Here is a 16,069-nt window from a genome sequence, read left to right on the forward strand (position 1 = left end):
GGGGGGGGGGGGGGGGGGGGGGGGGGGGGGGGGGGGGGGGGGTGTTCAACAAGAGTCAAGAGGGAAACCAAGCCCTTGGTTGCCGAAAGGGGATGCGCCAGCCAGTGATAGCTACGGGTTCCTGCGCATGATTAGAGACTGGAAATACCTACCTACACTAGGGATGTGACTCGGCTGCATGCTCAAAGCATGGTCGAACATGCGTCCCAACTCCCAGAAGAACTGACCCGGCGTGGGCAGGCGCATATCTCTTTGTTGCGATTGTTGCATATCATCAGCCCTGTGTCTTGAGTTACTGACAGGATCTCCCTCTCCCTGCTGTGGACTGGCCGTCGTTTCTCTTGCACACCTCAAGGTGCTGGACCGTTACTGGACGAGTTGCTACGACCAATGTGAATTGTCTCAGGGAGGAAATCCCGCATCACGGGGCCTCAGTGGACGCGACGAACTGGTTCCACATTCACACGTGTCAGACTGCCGTTGGTACTCCGTAAAGGGTCCAGATTTGTCTCTGCCATTGCACAACCCTCCCGCCTAAGCCACATAGGGTTAGAGTAGGGGTCTCGCGCCGTTGTTGCCATGACACCGCCATCACTTGAGGTTAAAGAATGAATAGAGAGGATAAAAATGACAAGAAATGAAATTCTATGAAAAGTACCTCCGTATAAATTGACAGATTGAAAAGAAGAGGAAAAGCCGCAAGTCTGTTCCTGAGATGCTGACAGAGCACTAGCAATCTTGGCGGACGGCTGTTCCCAACTTCCCCTGACGGCGGCAAACTCGGCCCCTGCCGGAACCGTCGGCTCGCGGCCGGAAATCCCGTCTCGCCCGTGCATTCCGTTCCCTTGGAGCCTTTCAATGCGGCATTTCTCCGACGACCGAACATCAATAGACCCCTTGAGCGTACTGTAGTCAACAGGCAGCAAAGTATCACAGGACCTTGAGCACATTCAATGCAAGCGGCGCCAGTACCAGTTTTGAGTTCAGAAGTGGGAGAAGCAGGAAACAGGAGGGCCGGTGACGACTGACGATTTGGCTGTGGCGTTGCATGTGCCGCCGCGCCACCATCCACTTGGCTGGCTCTAAGAGGCTCACCGCAACCCCACGAATCGAATATTGATGCCTGGGAGCCTTGGGGGGCTTGGTAACGGTCGGTATGTATTGTACTAGACTGTAAATTACTTCTGGATCACAGCAATTGCTCGTCGTCTGATGATGACCAGTGGCCATTTTGTTCAGACGAGAAATGATGAGACTGAACCTACACCATCTAGACGCCGTTGGTGATCATCGTGCTGCATGTGGGGTAATGAGAGACAATTCAACGCCCTGCCATGTGGTGCTAGCGCAGGGACCAAAGAGGATAAAGTTTCGATCCGCCGTCTCATTCAATGTCTTGTGTTGTCTGATTGTCTAGAATGTTGCCTCAGAACCGAAGTAAACCGACGCGCGATCAATTCAATTGCTGCTGTCGCTGACCGTCCACCTCTTGCAACTGGGCGGGATTCGTTCTCGCCGTCATGAAATTGGGGTGGTTGTTCGATCGGTGACGGGAATCCCGAAGAAAGGAGGACCCTCCGTACGTATCTTGATCAAGCTAGAAATCCATGCCGGCCCGTTTCCATAAACTTGCATGCAACTGCGGCCCGCAAGGACGGCGAGCCATGACCTGTGCACATCGCTGCTTTCTCCAGAACCTCGAAATCAAGGTGAGGAAAGCTGACGCTGGAATGATAAAAGATCTCTTGTCTCAACAGCTGCCACCGTCATCGTCAGCCCTATCCCAATGGAGAGGTGAAAAGATGTCAATTTAGATTAAATTCAACAGTCATGACTGGCAATTACGTCAATTTCGTGTTGTTAGTGCCGACACTGTTGTGATTGCAGGCGGTCCCTCGCAGTGTGTCCCAGCAACGGACACAATCAAGGTAAGTTATCGCCTTGAACTGCACTCAAGACTCTATCAGCACTCAGCAGGATACATGAAACTTTCCAAGTGTTCCGGTTCTTCGGAATGGGCTGGGGAGCATGGAAATTCTGAATTGGGTCTCCCTGAGGGCCTGAGTCCCTGGGCCTGTCCCAGGTGTCCAAGGACATCCGGTCGGGCGACGATACCTATGGGTACTGTGTTTTGCTCTCCAAAAAATACGACAAACACCCGTCACTCCTTGTACAGTACATACAAGTACCTGCCCCACTCACATTGTATGTAGCCGCGTCTCAGGGGCGCAGGCCAAAAAGAGGCGAACGGTACCGGGGCGTTTTCTCCTGCTCACTCTCGCTCGCTCTCCCACTTGCTGGTTTGCCGTCTCTGCCGTCATGAGAGTTACAGATGCTCAATTGACTACGGAGTATCTTGGATTGTACTGTACAGTATGGAAATGTCTGATCTAGGGAATCACCTGAAGGACAGGACAGGTGAATACCTCTGAATTATGGATAGGGCAGGATATGGGGTATCGTACAAGTGAAGAACGCGAGTTCTTCAACTCAGTGGACCCAAGTGGGGACGAAAAGCCGGTAGAAGGCTTCTGGATGCCGTCTCTGTTTGTAATGTTTAAGGGGGTCCGTTTACCATGGACACCCAAAAGCCTGGTACGGCACAGTCCTGCTCAAATGCGATAATTATCAGGTGTTCTAGCCTCAAAGCGGTGGTGGCCAGCAAATCTCTCCCTCCACACTCTCTTTCCCCTCTGTTGTTCTGGTGCGGTTACTTACGTGCTTACACCAAAATACTAAACGTTTCCTGCTGAAAGTTGGGTAAATTACGGTCAGTACACCACACACACAACCCTTGCACCCGCTGGACCAACGACATCATCAGGCAAGTTGAAGTCGTCTCCTGTCGCTCCACTCTTCGCACATCGAGTCCCTTTCCCGCGTTGTCCAACCGTTTCCTGTCAACAAACCGGCTGCCTTTGCCCTCAGCAAACGAGAGTCGCATGATAACGCCGGCTCTCTATCCGTCCACTTACGATCCACCAACAATTCCTCACTTGGCCTCCTTCGTTTGCGCGCACTAACATTAGCGTCCAAGGAGAAAGTTAGAGCGCTGGAAATAATCTCACTCCGAGACGACACCACACCAACACATCACTTACCTTACTGCCTAACAACGCTCGTTAATTGTCCCGCTTCCCGGTCCACGACAGTTCCCATTGCATGTCCCGTCGGGTATCATGATTCACTGGGTCCCGCGCCACAGCCATTCTCGCCTCAGCTAAGAATAGGCGTGGCATGTGTGGGAGCGATTGAGCCTCCATTCCTCTCCCGCAAATCAACCCCCGCAAATCGACGCATGCAGACATGGACAAGTCACCAAATATACCGGCTGGCCCGTCCTTGGAGGCCCCTAGTGGTAGCCAGCATGCGCATCCCACGCTATCCCGCGACTCGTCTATGAGCTCGGCGACAATAACCCCTAGAACCGACTCATGGCCGTCAAAGCTTGCTTCGCAGACTACGGCAACTTCCGCATCCTCGTCCGCCGCCGCCTCGCCGCTCCCTTCGCGTGAGCCCTCTCCAACTAGGCCATTGTCGAGGACTGCCAGTAGACGAAGCGTATCAGGGAATGCCGGAATCCGATCGAGGAAAAACAGCCTTCAAGATCTCAGTCCCGTGCGACAGGCGAAACAAAACAGCACGCCTACAGCACCAGCATCCAAGACGTTGACTTCGGCCAATACCCCTACCCTCCTGCCGTCTGTCTCAGACCCGAGCGCCAATGTTGGTGCGCCTGTCAAGTCGCCCACCTCAATGGACCATGTGCGAGAATCGCCCAGATGGCCTATTTCCCCCAGGTTACGATCCCCACCGCCGATCCTCCACAAGCCGAATATCGGCGTCCCTAGGAAAGCAGACTTAGAGGCGCCGTTGATCCATCTTCAGCGCGCCACTCCGCCGCAGCCATCGCCCGACGTTCCATCAGACACCGATACCGATGACTCCCATCTCCCATCCGGCGTGAGGACGCCGGCTCGAGGAGGAGGCGGGAGCACCTCGACGTTGGAGACAGTGCAAGAAGTCAGTCCAATGAATTCCCCGAGAGCGGCAGAGGGATCGGTAGGGGAAAGGCTAGACGATAGCATGGCTTCGGAAACGTCGCAAGGAGACTATCTCGGCCTTGGAATTTCCAAGGACGGGCCCAACATCCACAACGAGAGCGGCAGCGAGAACGGTAGCATTAAAGCCAGCCGTCGGAGCGGAGCAGCAAGTGCGCCGCCACCCTTGACGAAGCAGCAGTCGAGCACAAATATCAAGTTGGGCGTCGCCAAAACCAAGACGGGTGACACTTTGCAGAGCATGACAGTGGAGACAGAGACCGTGACGTCGATCCCGCAAACCGCGCTTGCCCCAACATCGGGAGTTCAAGGGTCTACTACCAGCTTACGCACGAAACCGAGCACCGAAACCATTCGGCCTAAGAAGGACAAGAAGAGGTCGACACGGAAGCAGCCGACCGTGACGGCCGGCAATGGTGAGCAACCATCTTCAGCTACTTTTCATCCCAGATTGCGCCATCATCAGTCTATGGGATCAGTCTTTTCGGTGACTGAGTCGTCTGTTTCACCCACGAAACACTACGACCACCTTGATGATGCAGCATACACGTGTTTCCGCTGGGCAAATGCCCGGAGACAGAGCTTGCACATATATCAGATGAGCACCTTACTGACTAGACATCGCGTAGCATCCTCCAAAGCCGACATCTTCGAAGCGAAGGTTGCGAGCGCTGTGGAGGAAGCTAACTCGACGGATTCCGAGGAAACGTTTGTCTACGATTCTAACCCTCCAGATGGCCGCGACCGAGCCCCGAGATTCCACTCGCGGACGCCGAGCGCTACCTCGATGGCTAGCCAGATCGACCGCAGCGGCATGCGTTCGATCCATGCCGTGATGGAGAGCGCTGGCCCGCCAATGATGGTCAAGAAAAGCATGAAGTTTGTGAACTCATCCAACAGCAACGGGCCTAATGACAATGTCATTGTGGAAGACGAGGGTAAGGGCACCGGGAGAAGCAATGCCGGTTCCGCCCGAGGAACTTCGCGACACCATCATCATTTTGGTCGCTGGGGCCGCAACGGAGTCGGCAACGGCCACCCTTCCTTGTTCGCCGAACACTCGCCCTTCAGCGCATCGCTCGCCGCGGGAAACATGGGTTCTCGGCAATCCTCGGGCCCTCCAAGCCCTCGGTACGCCAACCGCGGTCACCCGGCAAACGGCAAGAGGGGGACCCATCTCTCGGCGGGTTACGATCTCGACGATACAACGACCGGCGCTGACGACGAGACAACGCCTCTGATGCAGTCTGCAACGATACGGTCACCACGGCCAGGAAGGGCGCGGAGGGGTATGCACTCGTTGCGCTCTATGGAGTCGCAGACATACCGCTCGCCGCCCTCGGTCCTCAATCGGTTTGCGAGCTGCCTCGTATTAACTGTGATGCTCTTGCTGGTGGTTTCCGGCGCTATTGGATTTATGTTTGCGACGTCGCAACCCCTCACGGATATCCAACTCATGTCTATGGACCACGTCGTCGCGAGCCAGCAGGAACTGATGCTCGATCTCACAATCAAAGCGCACAACCCCAACGTCGTTGTCGTCGTGGTGGATGCCGCCGACATCGAGGTCTTTGCAAAGTCGCCCCACGCCGGCACCGACTCGGAGTGGTGGCGGCACACGCATCCAGGCGAGGTGGGACCGCCGCCGCCCCGCAAGATAGGGGAGGGCGGCATCGAGACGCAGGAGGCTCTGCCCGACGACCCGGATACGGCGCCTAACATGCGGCTGGGCACGATCACCGGGTTCGACAGCGCCCTGTCGTTTGAGGGTTCCTTCTTCCACAAGGGCATCTCGTACTCGAGCGGCGAGGTCCGCCTCAAGAACCCCGGCAACGGCACCTACGGCGGGCCGGAGCGGTGGGAGCGCATCCTCGAGGACGAGTTCCAGCTCATCCTCAAGGGCGTGCTCAAGTACACCCTCCCTCTCAGCCAGCGCGTGCGCACCGCATCTATTACCGGCAGGACCACCGTCAAGCCTAACGCGGCCAACGACCCGGCTATCAAGCCCAACTCAACTGAGCCTGCGGCTGGAGGTGGAGGCGACGGGCAGGTTAAGATTTCTTTGGCGATTGATGCATAAGACTTAGCTATTCATTCATGAAGCACGGGCATGATATCCCCTCCTTTTTTCTATTTCTTTCCGCTCCCGCGTGCGTCCTGCGACTAGAGGATCCTTTTCCTTTGTCTGAAACGGCGATTGGGCTTTCTTCACCTGCCCCTGGTTGTTAAAGATACCGGGAATTGGGTCGGTTTGCTGCTGCTTTGCTTTTTGCCCCGGATCGGCTGGGGTCAGGGTCGGGTTGGGTTGGGGTTTGGGTTGGGCTGCGCCAGGAGTGGTGGGGATTGCTGCTGGTTGGGGGGGTTATTCTCTGTACAGTCAAGTCAATGAGCGTTCTTTGCCTCTTTTCTCTATTGTTGCTTCCTATCTCCTCCACCCTTTTGCATGCATGGCAACTAGGTTATGGCATTATGGAATGGACAAACAAAAAGAAGTTTCTTTTATTCCCACTTTGCTGGGTTGATGATGATGATCGGAATGGAATCTGGAGTGCAGTACAGTACAGTAGGTGCTGGAGCAAGGAGCAAGGAGCAAGTGCTGGTCTTGCTGGCGTTGGGATTGGGATTCGGGTTGGGCTTGGGTCCAGGTTGGGATTGGGTAAAATTATGTGTCTTTCTTTATTTTATTTTATGTTATAAAGAGCTGAAGACAGACAAGAAGCGAGTTCTTGCTTTATGATATTCCGTTATCTAGCTCCTTCACCTCTTCACCAGGTCACTTAGGACTGAATACCTTGGGTGATGGCGGCGGTTCAGGTGTACTTGTTTGCTATGGGGTAGGGCGTGTCCCTACCTACCCCCTTCTGCTGGGAGTCCTTCTGCTCAACCAGCTTTCTTTGAAATTCTGATCAAAAGAGATGTACCTATCTAGGGGTAACCCGGTATTGATAACCTATCCAGCTACCCCGTCAGTTCCCGTTGGCTGGGATCTGTTTGTACTCGTCTTTTTCTACCTATTGTAGGTCCGGTTTGGTATGGGTATGTTGGTACTTGTACTATAGTTTTTGCAAAGACCCTCAAAGCTGGAATGGTTATCGTGATGTGATACAAGTGAGGGAATGGAATGGAATGGAATGGATGGGCACTCGAGAAGAGAAGGGGCTTTCTTTTCCCAGCGGGTCAGGATCGGGGAATGGAATGGTAGCTACCACCTTCAAGGTTGGTTGGGGATGCTAGCGGGAGATTCAGACAGGTGTTGTTGTTGTTGTTGTTTTGGACAGATTGTTGTGGTCGAGGCGAAGGGGGTCGGTCGGGCTGACAACTTGAAGCGGATGAAGAAGGCAGGGCAGCACCAGACAGACCCTCTTCGCTTCCCGTCTTCCCGCCGGTTATTTATCATTCTGTCTAGATTATTATCTGTCTATTCTCACGCCTATCACCCGCCTCTCTACTTGTATATCCGCCTATATTTGTTGTTTTACGGTGTTTCGGGCTGGAGTAAAAAAGGACAGGTACGATGAGCCTCATGTGCTATGAAGCGGAAGAGAGACTTGGTCTGATGATTGTTACGATATGGTTGAACTTTAAGCGTACTGTTTATGTGTCTAGTGTCTTTTAAAATGGTGTGAATGGTGGACGAGAATGAATTCAAGATTCCTACTGCCATTGCTGTCTTAGAGAAGTGCCATTATTACTGCTACGGTGGTGGTGATATGGGCGCATAGTTAGCGTTGATGTTTATTTACCAGAACGCAGTCAACATTATATACGATTATCTAATCCAAAACTCGGGGCGCCCCTCCCAAGATGCCAAATCTAAGGGGTATCTGAGAGCTCAGCCAAAAAAAGATTTACCGCAGCTTCCCACCCGTCTAAGCCTCGATCTCATTCTCCTTCCAGTCAGCAACTCTTGCCACGACGGTCCCGCCGCCCACGACACGGCCTCCTTGCTTGCGCTTCACCCGGCACCTCAGGCCAACCTGCTCGTCAAAGATGAAGCGCCAAAGCACATAGGTCCAGCTCCGGTGCTGAGGCAAATCGTCGTAGAACTCCTTGGCCATGTCGTGCAGCACGGGTAGCCGCGTCCATGGAATGGCGGGGAAATCGTGATGCTCGTTGTGCAGCCCAACATTGTAGGTAAGCAAATTCAGCGGGCCGTAGTAGCTGAACGTTTCCGGTATGGGGATGCTGTTCTTTGGGTCGCGGGCCGTCGGGGTGACTGTCTCGTAGACGTAGTGCTCGGCGATGAAGTGGCCCGCCGTGGGGTGTAGGGAACCGGCAAGGAAGGAGGAGAGCAGGAGATACAGCAGGGAGTTGACGCCGAAGTAGCCCGGGAGAAGGAACACGAGCACGTAGTCAAAGCCAAGCTGGACGCTAAGGTTGAGCCAGTGCACCCAGGTGAAGGGGACGCGGTAGACTGTCATGGGCCGGATGGCATAGAAGAAGATTTGGAAGGTGCAGAAAAACGCCTTGCCGAGGATCGAGTCCAAGAAGACGGCCTCGAGCGCGGTGGGGAGGTCCGTGTCTAGCCCATCGACGCCGAGGGACTTGTGGTGGGTGAGGTGGTAGGGCTAGCGCACATGTCAGTGTCAGGTCAGATATCCCATAGCTAGTAAACTGTGGGTGTGACATACTCGGAACGAGGCGCTGTAAGGGACGCCAATGGGCAGATTGGCAAACACGGCGAAGAGCCTGTTGGCCAGCGGTGACCTGAAAGCGAGATTGTGGGAGATCTCGTGAATGGCCAGGAAGAGGTTCTGGTTCGACGTAGCGCCGAAGACGTAGGCGACGGCCCAAAACTTCCATGACCAAAAGGGTGTGTCCCGCAGGAGGTGGGCGAGCAATACTTGTAAAGCGACAACACCAGCAACAACATATTTTGTCAGAGGCTCAGGGCCGCAGAGTTTGGTGACCTGGAGGGGAGCTGGTCAGATCAATTCGGCCAAGGATAATCGCAACAATAGGCCCGACTCACTTCTGGGTGCGCCTTGATGATGGCTAGCCGTCTTGTGCGGTGCGGCTCCTCGGTATAGGTCCAGAAGAAGTCGCGATACTTTGCGTCGTCAGGGTCGGCAGCGGCGCCGTCGGAACAGGAATTGCCATTTACGGCGGGTTCCTTTGCCTGGGAGCGGCCGTTGGCCGTCGCTGACGCCGTGCGAGCCATGGCGATTTCTGAACTGGCCTAGAATTTGACGGAGGCCAAAGGTTTGGCTCGGGCAAGATATTCACGTTTGACAGGAGCGTCCCTTGGCAAGCGGGGCCGACTCAGCGATCAGGGGACGTCGGAGTTTTCGTTGGCTTAGCACAGTACACACTGTGCGTCGCAACGACTTCAAGCTGAGTTACGCGTACTCAAAGGGGCGAGGTGTCCAGCATCATTCCAGAATCCTTCCCAAGTGGTCTGTCCGCTGCAAGAATCGTGCCACGCTCCCTCTTTTCGACATTCATCATGGCAGTTGGCCTGGGTCTCAATTTCAAGCGCCGGTTCTCCAGTTGACTGCTGCATCCATGTGAATTGAAAGTGTTAACTCAAGCTCTACCAGCCTCATATACAAACAAGTCTAAGTCACCACCACCGCATATGTTGGCGCGCAGTTCCAGTTACCTCAGGGATCCTGTGTTGAAGCTTTTGTTGATCATGGCAAGCCCTCCCAATTCACCAAGTCCTCACTGGAACATAAGGCCATCTCTAATCATTATGCTCCTGCTTCTAGCCAGCGCAAGTCTCCGGGATTCATTGACTGTAAATCCCACATTACTCCGTAGAAGAACCCTTAGAAAGAGCCTAAGAACCACCGCAGCAGATGGGTTGGAAGTGTCCGTGCAACAAACGTCCTCACACGGACTCTCATTGTCACCCCTGAATGAATGTTGACATAATATTACCCCTTTTCCCCTTGTCAGCCCTTGTCAACCTGCGACAGAACATCACCACCATCCCAAGACATCGCCATCAACGTCGTGATGCTGCGTTCTCTTTTTGTGATGAATAAGATACTACCGGCCTACCCGCTTGCGCCTTCCCGTCGACGTGTCGACTATGGCCCTTGTGCCTGACCCGCATGCTCCTTCCCGACTTTGGGTATCGACAGGCATCGACGAAAAGCTCGGCGAATGATCACGACTAAGCCCCCTTCTCGTTACCTTTCCTCCCCAGATCTTTTCCTCCAACAACTCTGGGACCTTGTACTGCAGCTTCCAGCTTGAAGTATCGCGTCATCTCCAACAGGTAAGCGAGTCTTCTTCTTCTCCGTCGCCAGCATCAGTGCCATTGTTCTCTACTTCCATTGCCCATCATCACCGCCGCAAGCGCGGCTCGCAGAGGAAAATATTTGTTGATCGAATTTCCATCAGCCTGGAGCTCGCTCTCTTTCCATCTCCTCGGAAAGGTAAGGAGATTCGGGTGCTGATGCCGCCTCTTTCCTTTCCTCTTCTTCTTTCCTTTCATGAGCAGACGCAGTCGAGTCGTTTTTAAGTCGCAGAATCGACCAAACACGGCATCCTTCCCTCCCTTCCCTTCCTTCTTCCCACGGGTAGGCAGACGAGTCGTTTCTTGAGCGGAAGAACAGAAGAATCGATCGAAACACGGCATCTATCCTCTGTCATGCTCCTTTTTTTCGGTCATATCACTGCTTTCTTCACCTCACAGGTCCTCCTTCGTTTTCTTCTGGGTTTCTTGCTGACCTACCGGTATCAGACGTCTCCCAAAAGCTCAAAATGTCCGACTGGAACAACAACGACCCCGGCTGGGGTACCACTGACACTGGCACGATGCCTTGGGGCAACGGTGACACTGCCAATGATGGCAATCATGGCTTCAATGACGATTTCGGTGCCGCCATGGACACTGCCCACGACAACTTTGAAGATGCCGGCGAGAAGCCAATCAATGACCGCAAGTGCTACAATTGCGGTGAGCCTGGGTAAGACACTCCCATCCTTGTATCTGTCGATGACCAAAGCGTAGCTGAAATGACGCTGTAGACACAACAAGGCCGATTGCGAGAAACCGATCGTCGAGCGCAAGTGTTTCAACTGCGGCGAGGCTGGGTAAGACTCTTTGTCTATTGTATTTGTTGATGACCGGAGCGTGGCTGAGACGAGGCTGCAGACATGTGAAGCAGGAGTGTCCGGAGCCTGTGGTCCTCCCCACATGCAAGAATTGCGGCGAGGAAGGTAAGTATACCCTTTCTGACGTTTCGCTGCAAGGGAAGATACTGATCATTTGGCAAACCCTAGGCCACACGGCGAGCAAGTGCGAGGCTGCTCGCAAGATCGACCGCAGCCACCTCCCCGACAAGACCCCCGAGGAGGCCTGGGACATGATCAAGCGCGCTGTGGAGGAGCGCGACATTGATGACATCAAGGAAGCCATCCAGATCTACGTCAAGTCGTTGCCCGAGACGACGTATTCGGAGCTGGAGGAAGCCTTCCGCGCTCAGGACATTGGGCTGTGGCTTATCGCCATCGAGAAGCCATCCCTGGCTGCGACCCTCACCAACATGGATCTCCAGGGAAACCTGGGCAAGAAGTATACCGTCACGTATCGCTTCCAGTGGAACCCACCCCGCCCGCGCGATCGTGAGCTCTGGCCCAACGACATGGATGAGAACATTGAGCGACTGAAGGATGCCGGAGAGGTTACTGCTGGAAGCCTGCCCAAGTGCAGAAACTGCAATGAGCTCGGTCATATCGCCAAGCACTGTAAACAGGAGAAAAGGGACGTCGTCGTCCAGGACATCAAGTGCTACAACTGCGACCAGACCGGCCATCGCGTGCGCGATTGTGAGTTGTCCATTGCCGGTCTGTTGAAAACATGTAGCTAACAGCACAGGTCCGATGCCTCGCATTGACAAATGGGCTTGCAAGACTTGCGGGTGAGTCCTAGTTCGTCGATATGTAGGAAGAGAGTTAACATTTCCGCAGCAAATCCGGACATCAAGCTATCGATTGCCCTGACAAGCCAGAGGTTGAATGCCGCAAGTGTAATGAGGGTAGGTTGATTGTTCTTCCATCTAGCTCGCGAACTACTGTAGGTGCTAACAGGCTCAAGTTGGCCATATGGCCCGCGACTGCCCCACGGGTGGTGGCAACCGTGGATGTCGCAACTGTGGACAGGAGGGACACCTAGCCCGCGATTGCACTGAGCCTGTTAACGTTGCCAACATCCAATGCCGTAACTGTGACGAATACGGACACATGAGCAAGGAATGCCCTCAACCTCGCAACAGTGAGTTTTATTTCGTCGAGGTCGACGGCCGTATGCTAACCGCTCGACAGTGGACCGCGTCAAGTGCAACAATTGCCAGCAGTTTGGCCATTACGCATCGAAGTGCCCGAACCCTGCTCCTGAAGGTGAAGGCGACGAGGGCTTTGAAAATGGCGCCGGCCACAATGACAATTTCACGACTGGCGATACCAGCGGCTGGGCTTCTTCGCCGACTGCCAATGGCGGTGATGGTGACTGGGCCCCTGCTCCGGTCGACAGCGCCGAAGGCGGTTGGTAGATGGATACTTAGGAACACTGGCTGGCTATCTTTTGGGAGAGTTGTGCGAATCTTTGGTCTTTGGCGAGCCATGCATCATCTACCTGGTCGATGATCTTTGGGCTGTCAATTTCTGAAAGCTTTGTCTTTTGTGAACAGGGCGGGATGGATAGAGGCAGAGAGTTAGGGTGTAGATAGCCAGACCGACCCAGAGTCAACAATTGACATGATCCCAAGACGGGATTTTCAGAAGCTATGGATCCTATGATTGGATCACTTGAACAGCTGAGTGCCATTGAGGGTCCTCTAGAGATGGCAGCGGGTTTATTAACTTTATTTAGTCAAAACGCCAATGATATGAGGCATGGTAAAGTACCACTCCTCCTTGGGCGGCGAAGCGAGATCGATGTCAGTCCACGGGCCGGCCTCCCTGAGCCACGTTGACGTGTCGCGGCACATTTGACAGCCTCCGATGCAGAGCGGCCAAAAGTAGTTCAGGAAAGCTAATAAGTCACAGTCAGCAATCGAAGCCTTGGTCCAAGGGAGTTGAAAGAAACCAACCTTGATAGAACCGCATCCACCAGCCTTGTGAGCGCCAGCACCTGACGTGCTCGTAGACATACCATCGCCCCCCAGGCTTGAGATAGCCATACAACTCAGCAATATTCGCCTTTGGATCGGGAATACTGCAGAGACAAAGCACCGTCACAATACAATCAACACTCCCCCTTTCAACACGGCCGAACCTGGCCAAATCCTGAATCCCCACAGGCACAATCTCGTAGACGTCGCGCAGGCCCGCGGCATCGATTTGACTCTGCAGCAGCCCGTGCACGGCCGCGTTGGGCTCGACCCCGTAGATGCGTCGCACTTGGCCCTGGCCCGCTGTGGTTGTAGGTGAGAAGAGTGACACCCACATGCCTGATCCGGGGCCGATCTCGAGAACGGTGCCTGATAAGGCGGGGTGGGCTGGTGCGGGGAGGAGCTGGCCGTGTGAGATGTGCCCTGCTAAAAGGGGCACGACGTTTTCTTCGGCTTCTTGGCGGACGAGAGGTCCTGCGTGGGCCCAGAAGCGGCCGAACCAGAGGGGTTGGAACTGATTCCAGGAGAAGAGCGGGGTGAGGTTGAAGGTGGTGAGGAGGGAGAGGATGGTGCTGGGAAGGAAGGAGAGGGAGAGGAACATGAATCGCCAGGGGTAGGTGAAGAAGATGAGGGGGGTGGTGATGCGGGAGATGAGGGATTGTTGTTGTTGCTGCTGTTGCTGCTGCGGCGGTGGTGGTGTTGGTGAGGAGGAGTTTGCCATTTTCCTGGTCGGAGAGTTTGGACAATGGGAGGAGGATAGTTGTGGAGTCACGGAGACTTGCTCAGGGGAAGGGGAAATCTTGGGAAGAGATGAGATGCTGGGAGGAGAAAGACGGAGAAGAAATGGCAGGGGAAGGGAAAGAAGGATAGGGGCAGGGCTTTGCCAGTATATATACTCGCTCCAAGGCTCGACTCGGTCCCGTCAACTCCCGTGTGTAAGTGATCGACTACCGGATTGGTCAGGGGTAGATGTTTGTGGATTGGAGAGGGCAACCGGAGGTAAAGGAGGGTTAGGGTAATCAGCAGATACTGATACAACCAAGTCAATTGATAAGATTCCTTGGCATTTGCGGAGACCGCTGGTAACCAATCGAAATACCACGATAGGGCCACGCTGGCTGGTTGCTACTTCTCGAGTCCTGGAGTGTTGCTTGTGAAGGCGGGCTGGTATGGTTTGCGTGTAAGTCTGCTTCCCAATCGCCTTTCCTAACCAGCAAACGACGCTTTGTTGGCTCGTCCTCGTCCTCGTCCTCGTCCGCCGCCCCGTCAATTCTCGTCTTTGCAAACCTCGTCGCTCCTTTGTGATTACATTGACCTACTTCGTACTATATTTACATTTTGTCGCGGCGCACTCCGTCGCAAGCAATTGACATCTGAAGATCGCAAGTGGACAGCTTGGCCGTAGCGGCCCAGCTCGAGACGGACGGGCATCATGAGGTTCTGCAAGGCTATTTTACTACCTCTGTTGGCATTGGCGCAGTTTGCCTATTGCGCCGAGGACTACTACAAAGTGCGACCGGATCCTCCTTATTCGCTTGCCTTACACCGTGAGCGTGAGCTGACATGACTACCTCGTCCAGGTCCTCGGCATCGACAAACAAGCCAGCGACAAGCAGATCAAGTCGGCCTACAGGAAACTAAGCAAGAAATACCACCCTGACAAGAATCCGTGGGTCCTTCTGTCCCCTGGCCCGCCGCGACGCCACTAACCCCCCGACTTTCAGGAACGATTCGACAGCCCACGAGAAGTTCGTCCAAGTCTCCGAAGCCTACGAGGCGCTGAGCGATGCCCGGAGCCGGCAGATCTACGACCAGTACGGCCACGAAGGGCTGAAGCAGCACAAGCAGGGCGGGGGGTTCCAGACGCACGACCCGTTCGACCTGTTTAGCCGCTTCTTTGGCGGCGGCGGCCACTTTGGCAGCCAGGGCCAGCGCCGGGGCCACAACGTCGAGGTGAAAGTCTCCATCTCGCTGCGTGACTTTTACAACGGCCACACGACCGAATTCCAGTGGGACAAGCAGCAGATCTGCGAGGAGTGCGGCGGGACCGGCGCCGCCGACGGCGTCGTCGACACGTGCCACGTCTGCGGCGGCAAAGGCAGCCGCATGGTGCGCTCCCAGTTTGCGCCCGGCATGATCACGCACGTGCAGATGCAGTGCGACGCGTGCGGCGGGCGCGGGAAGACCATCAAGCACCGCTGTCCCGTCTGCCAGGGCGAGCGCGTCGTGCGCAAGCCGACAACAGTCTCGCTGACCATCCAGCGGGGGATGGCTCCCGGCACGCGCATCGCCTACGAGAACGAGGCTGACGCCAGCCCGGACTGGGTCGCGGGTGACCTGATTGTCGAGCTCAACGAGAAGCCCCCTTCCCTAGACGAAGACAACCCGGACCGCGTCGACGGCGTCTTCTTCCGGCGCAAGGGCGACGACCTGTTTTGGCGCGAGGTGCTCTCGCTGCGCGAGGCGCTCATGGGCGACTGGACGCGCAACCTGACGCACCTCGACGGCCACGTCGTGCGCCTGGGCCGCAAGCGCGGCGAGGTGGTGCAGCCCAACCACGTCGAGACCGTCCCGGGGGAGGGCATGCCCAAGTGGCACGAGGACGGCGACGACGTGTACCACAAGACCGAGTTTGGGAACTTGTACGTCGAGTATACCGTGGTGTTGCCCGACCAGATGGAGAGCGGCATGGAAAAGGAGCTGTGGGCGCTGTTCCAGAAGTGGCGGGCAAAGAAGGGGGTGGATTTGCAAAAGGACAGCGGGAGGCCCGAACAGCCGGGGGCTGGGGCTGCTGCTGCCAACGGGGAGCATGTGCATGAGGAGTTATGACGGCGGCGGCGTTGAATTGGAGTAAATGGGGATTGTATAAAGAGCTTGTGGGTCAATATACAACTGTCTTAGACGTCTGAGAATTCACGGATGGGTGTCTATCCAGCTATGGTA

The 16,069-nt window shown here is 55.1% G+C and overlaps 5 protein-coding genes across 5 annotated transcripts; 2 read left to right on the top strand and 3 right to left on the bottom strand.

The window, feature by feature from the left end:
• Positions 1 to 498: 498 nt before the first annotated feature.
• Positions 499 to 1,438, bottom strand: N656DRAFT_620293 (uncharacterized protein). The gene is made up of 2 exons (XM_064810338.1): positions 1,266 to 1,438; positions 499 to 1,166 (listed from the first exon to the last, which is right to left on the bottom strand). The coding sequence occupies exons 1-2, from the start codon at positions 1,268 to 1,270 to the stop codon at positions 602 to 604; spliced, it is 570 nt and encodes a 189-aa protein (XP_064671042.1). The 5' UTR covers positions 1,271 to 1,438; the 3' UTR covers positions 499 to 601.
• Positions 1,439 to 3,306: 1,868 nt separating this feature from the next.
• N656DRAFT_767798 (uncharacterized protein) lies at positions 3,307 to 6,141 on the top strand (the record flags this gene model as incomplete). Its single annotated transcript, XM_064813582.1, has 2 exons — positions 3,307 to 4,477; positions 4,691 to 6,141. The coding sequence occupies 2 exons, from the start codon at positions 3,307 to 3,309 to the stop codon at positions 6,139 to 6,141; spliced, it is 2,622 nt and encodes an 873-aa protein (XP_064671043.1).
• Positions 6,142 to 6,375: 234 nt separating this feature from the next.
• On the top strand, positions 6,376 to 6,968 carry N656DRAFT_619861 (uncharacterized protein). Its single transcript, XM_064810337.1, has one exon. The coding sequence runs from the start codon at positions 6,447 to 6,449 to the stop codon at positions 6,756 to 6,758; it is 312 nt and encodes a 103-aa protein (XP_064671044.1). The 5' UTR covers positions 6,376 to 6,446; the 3' UTR covers positions 6,759 to 6,968.
• An 805-nt stretch (positions 6,969 to 7,773) lies between these two features.
• N656DRAFT_836386 (sphingolipid delta4-desaturase) lies at positions 7,774 to 9,364 on the bottom strand. Its single transcript, XM_064818777.1, has 3 exons — positions 9,034 to 9,364; positions 8,693 to 8,971; positions 7,774 to 8,629 (listed from the first exon to the last, which is right to left on the bottom strand). The coding sequence occupies exons 1-3, from the start codon at positions 9,220 to 9,222 to the stop codon at positions 7,931 to 7,933; spliced, it is 1,167 nt and encodes a 388-aa protein (XP_064671045.1). The 5' UTR covers positions 9,223 to 9,364; the 3' UTR covers positions 7,774 to 7,930.
• Positions 9,365 to 12,471: 3,107 nt separating this feature from the next.
• On the bottom strand, positions 12,472 to 14,117 carry N656DRAFT_844386 (S-adenosyl-L-methionine-dependent methyltransferase). The gene is made up of 2 exons (XM_064819140.1): positions 13,106 to 14,117; positions 12,472 to 13,047 (listed from the first exon to the last, which is right to left on the bottom strand). The coding sequence occupies exons 1-2, from the start codon at positions 13,845 to 13,847 to the stop codon at positions 12,878 to 12,880; spliced, it is 912 nt and encodes a 303-aa protein (XP_064671046.1). The 5' UTR covers positions 13,848 to 14,117; the 3' UTR covers positions 12,472 to 12,877.
• Positions 14,118 to 16,069: the final 1,952 nt, after the last annotated feature.

The sequence above is a fragment of the Canariomyces notabilis genome, assembly GCF_033297395.1.
Source record: "Canariomyces notabilis strain CBS 508.74 unplaced genomic scaffold N656scaffold_8, whole genome shotgun sequence".
Taxonomy (NCBI): Eukaryota; Fungi; Ascomycota; class Sordariomycetes; order Sordariales; family Chaetomiaceae; genus Canariomyces; species Canariomyces notabilis.

Excerpts from the sequence above, each read along its gene's own strand:
- N656DRAFT_844386 (XM_064819140.1), bottom strand. The coding sequence starts at position 13,847 with ATGGCAAACTCCTCCTCACCAACACCACCACCGCCGCAGCAGCAACAG. Across the intron at positions 13,048-13,105 it reads GTGGATGCGGTTCTATCAAG|CTTTCCTGAACTACTTTTGG; the intron begins GTTGGTTTCTTT and ends GTGACTTATTAG.
- N656DRAFT_619861 (XM_064810337.1), top strand. The coding sequence starts at position 6,447 with ATGAGCGTTCTTTGCCTCTTTTCTCTATTGTTGCTTCCTATCTCCTCC.
- N656DRAFT_836386 (XM_064818777.1), bottom strand. The coding sequence starts at position 9,222 with ATGGCTCGCACGGCGTCAGCGACGGCCAACGGCCGCTCCCAGGCAAAG. Across the intron at positions 8,972-9,033 it reads TCATCAAGGCGCACCCAGAA|GTCACCAAACTCTGCGGCCC; the intron begins GTGAGTCGGGCC and ends GCTCCCCTCCAG. Across the intron at positions 8,630-8,692 it reads CTTACAGCGCCTCGTTCCGA|CCCTACCACCTCACCCACCA; the intron begins GTATGTCACACC and ends CATGTGCGCTAG.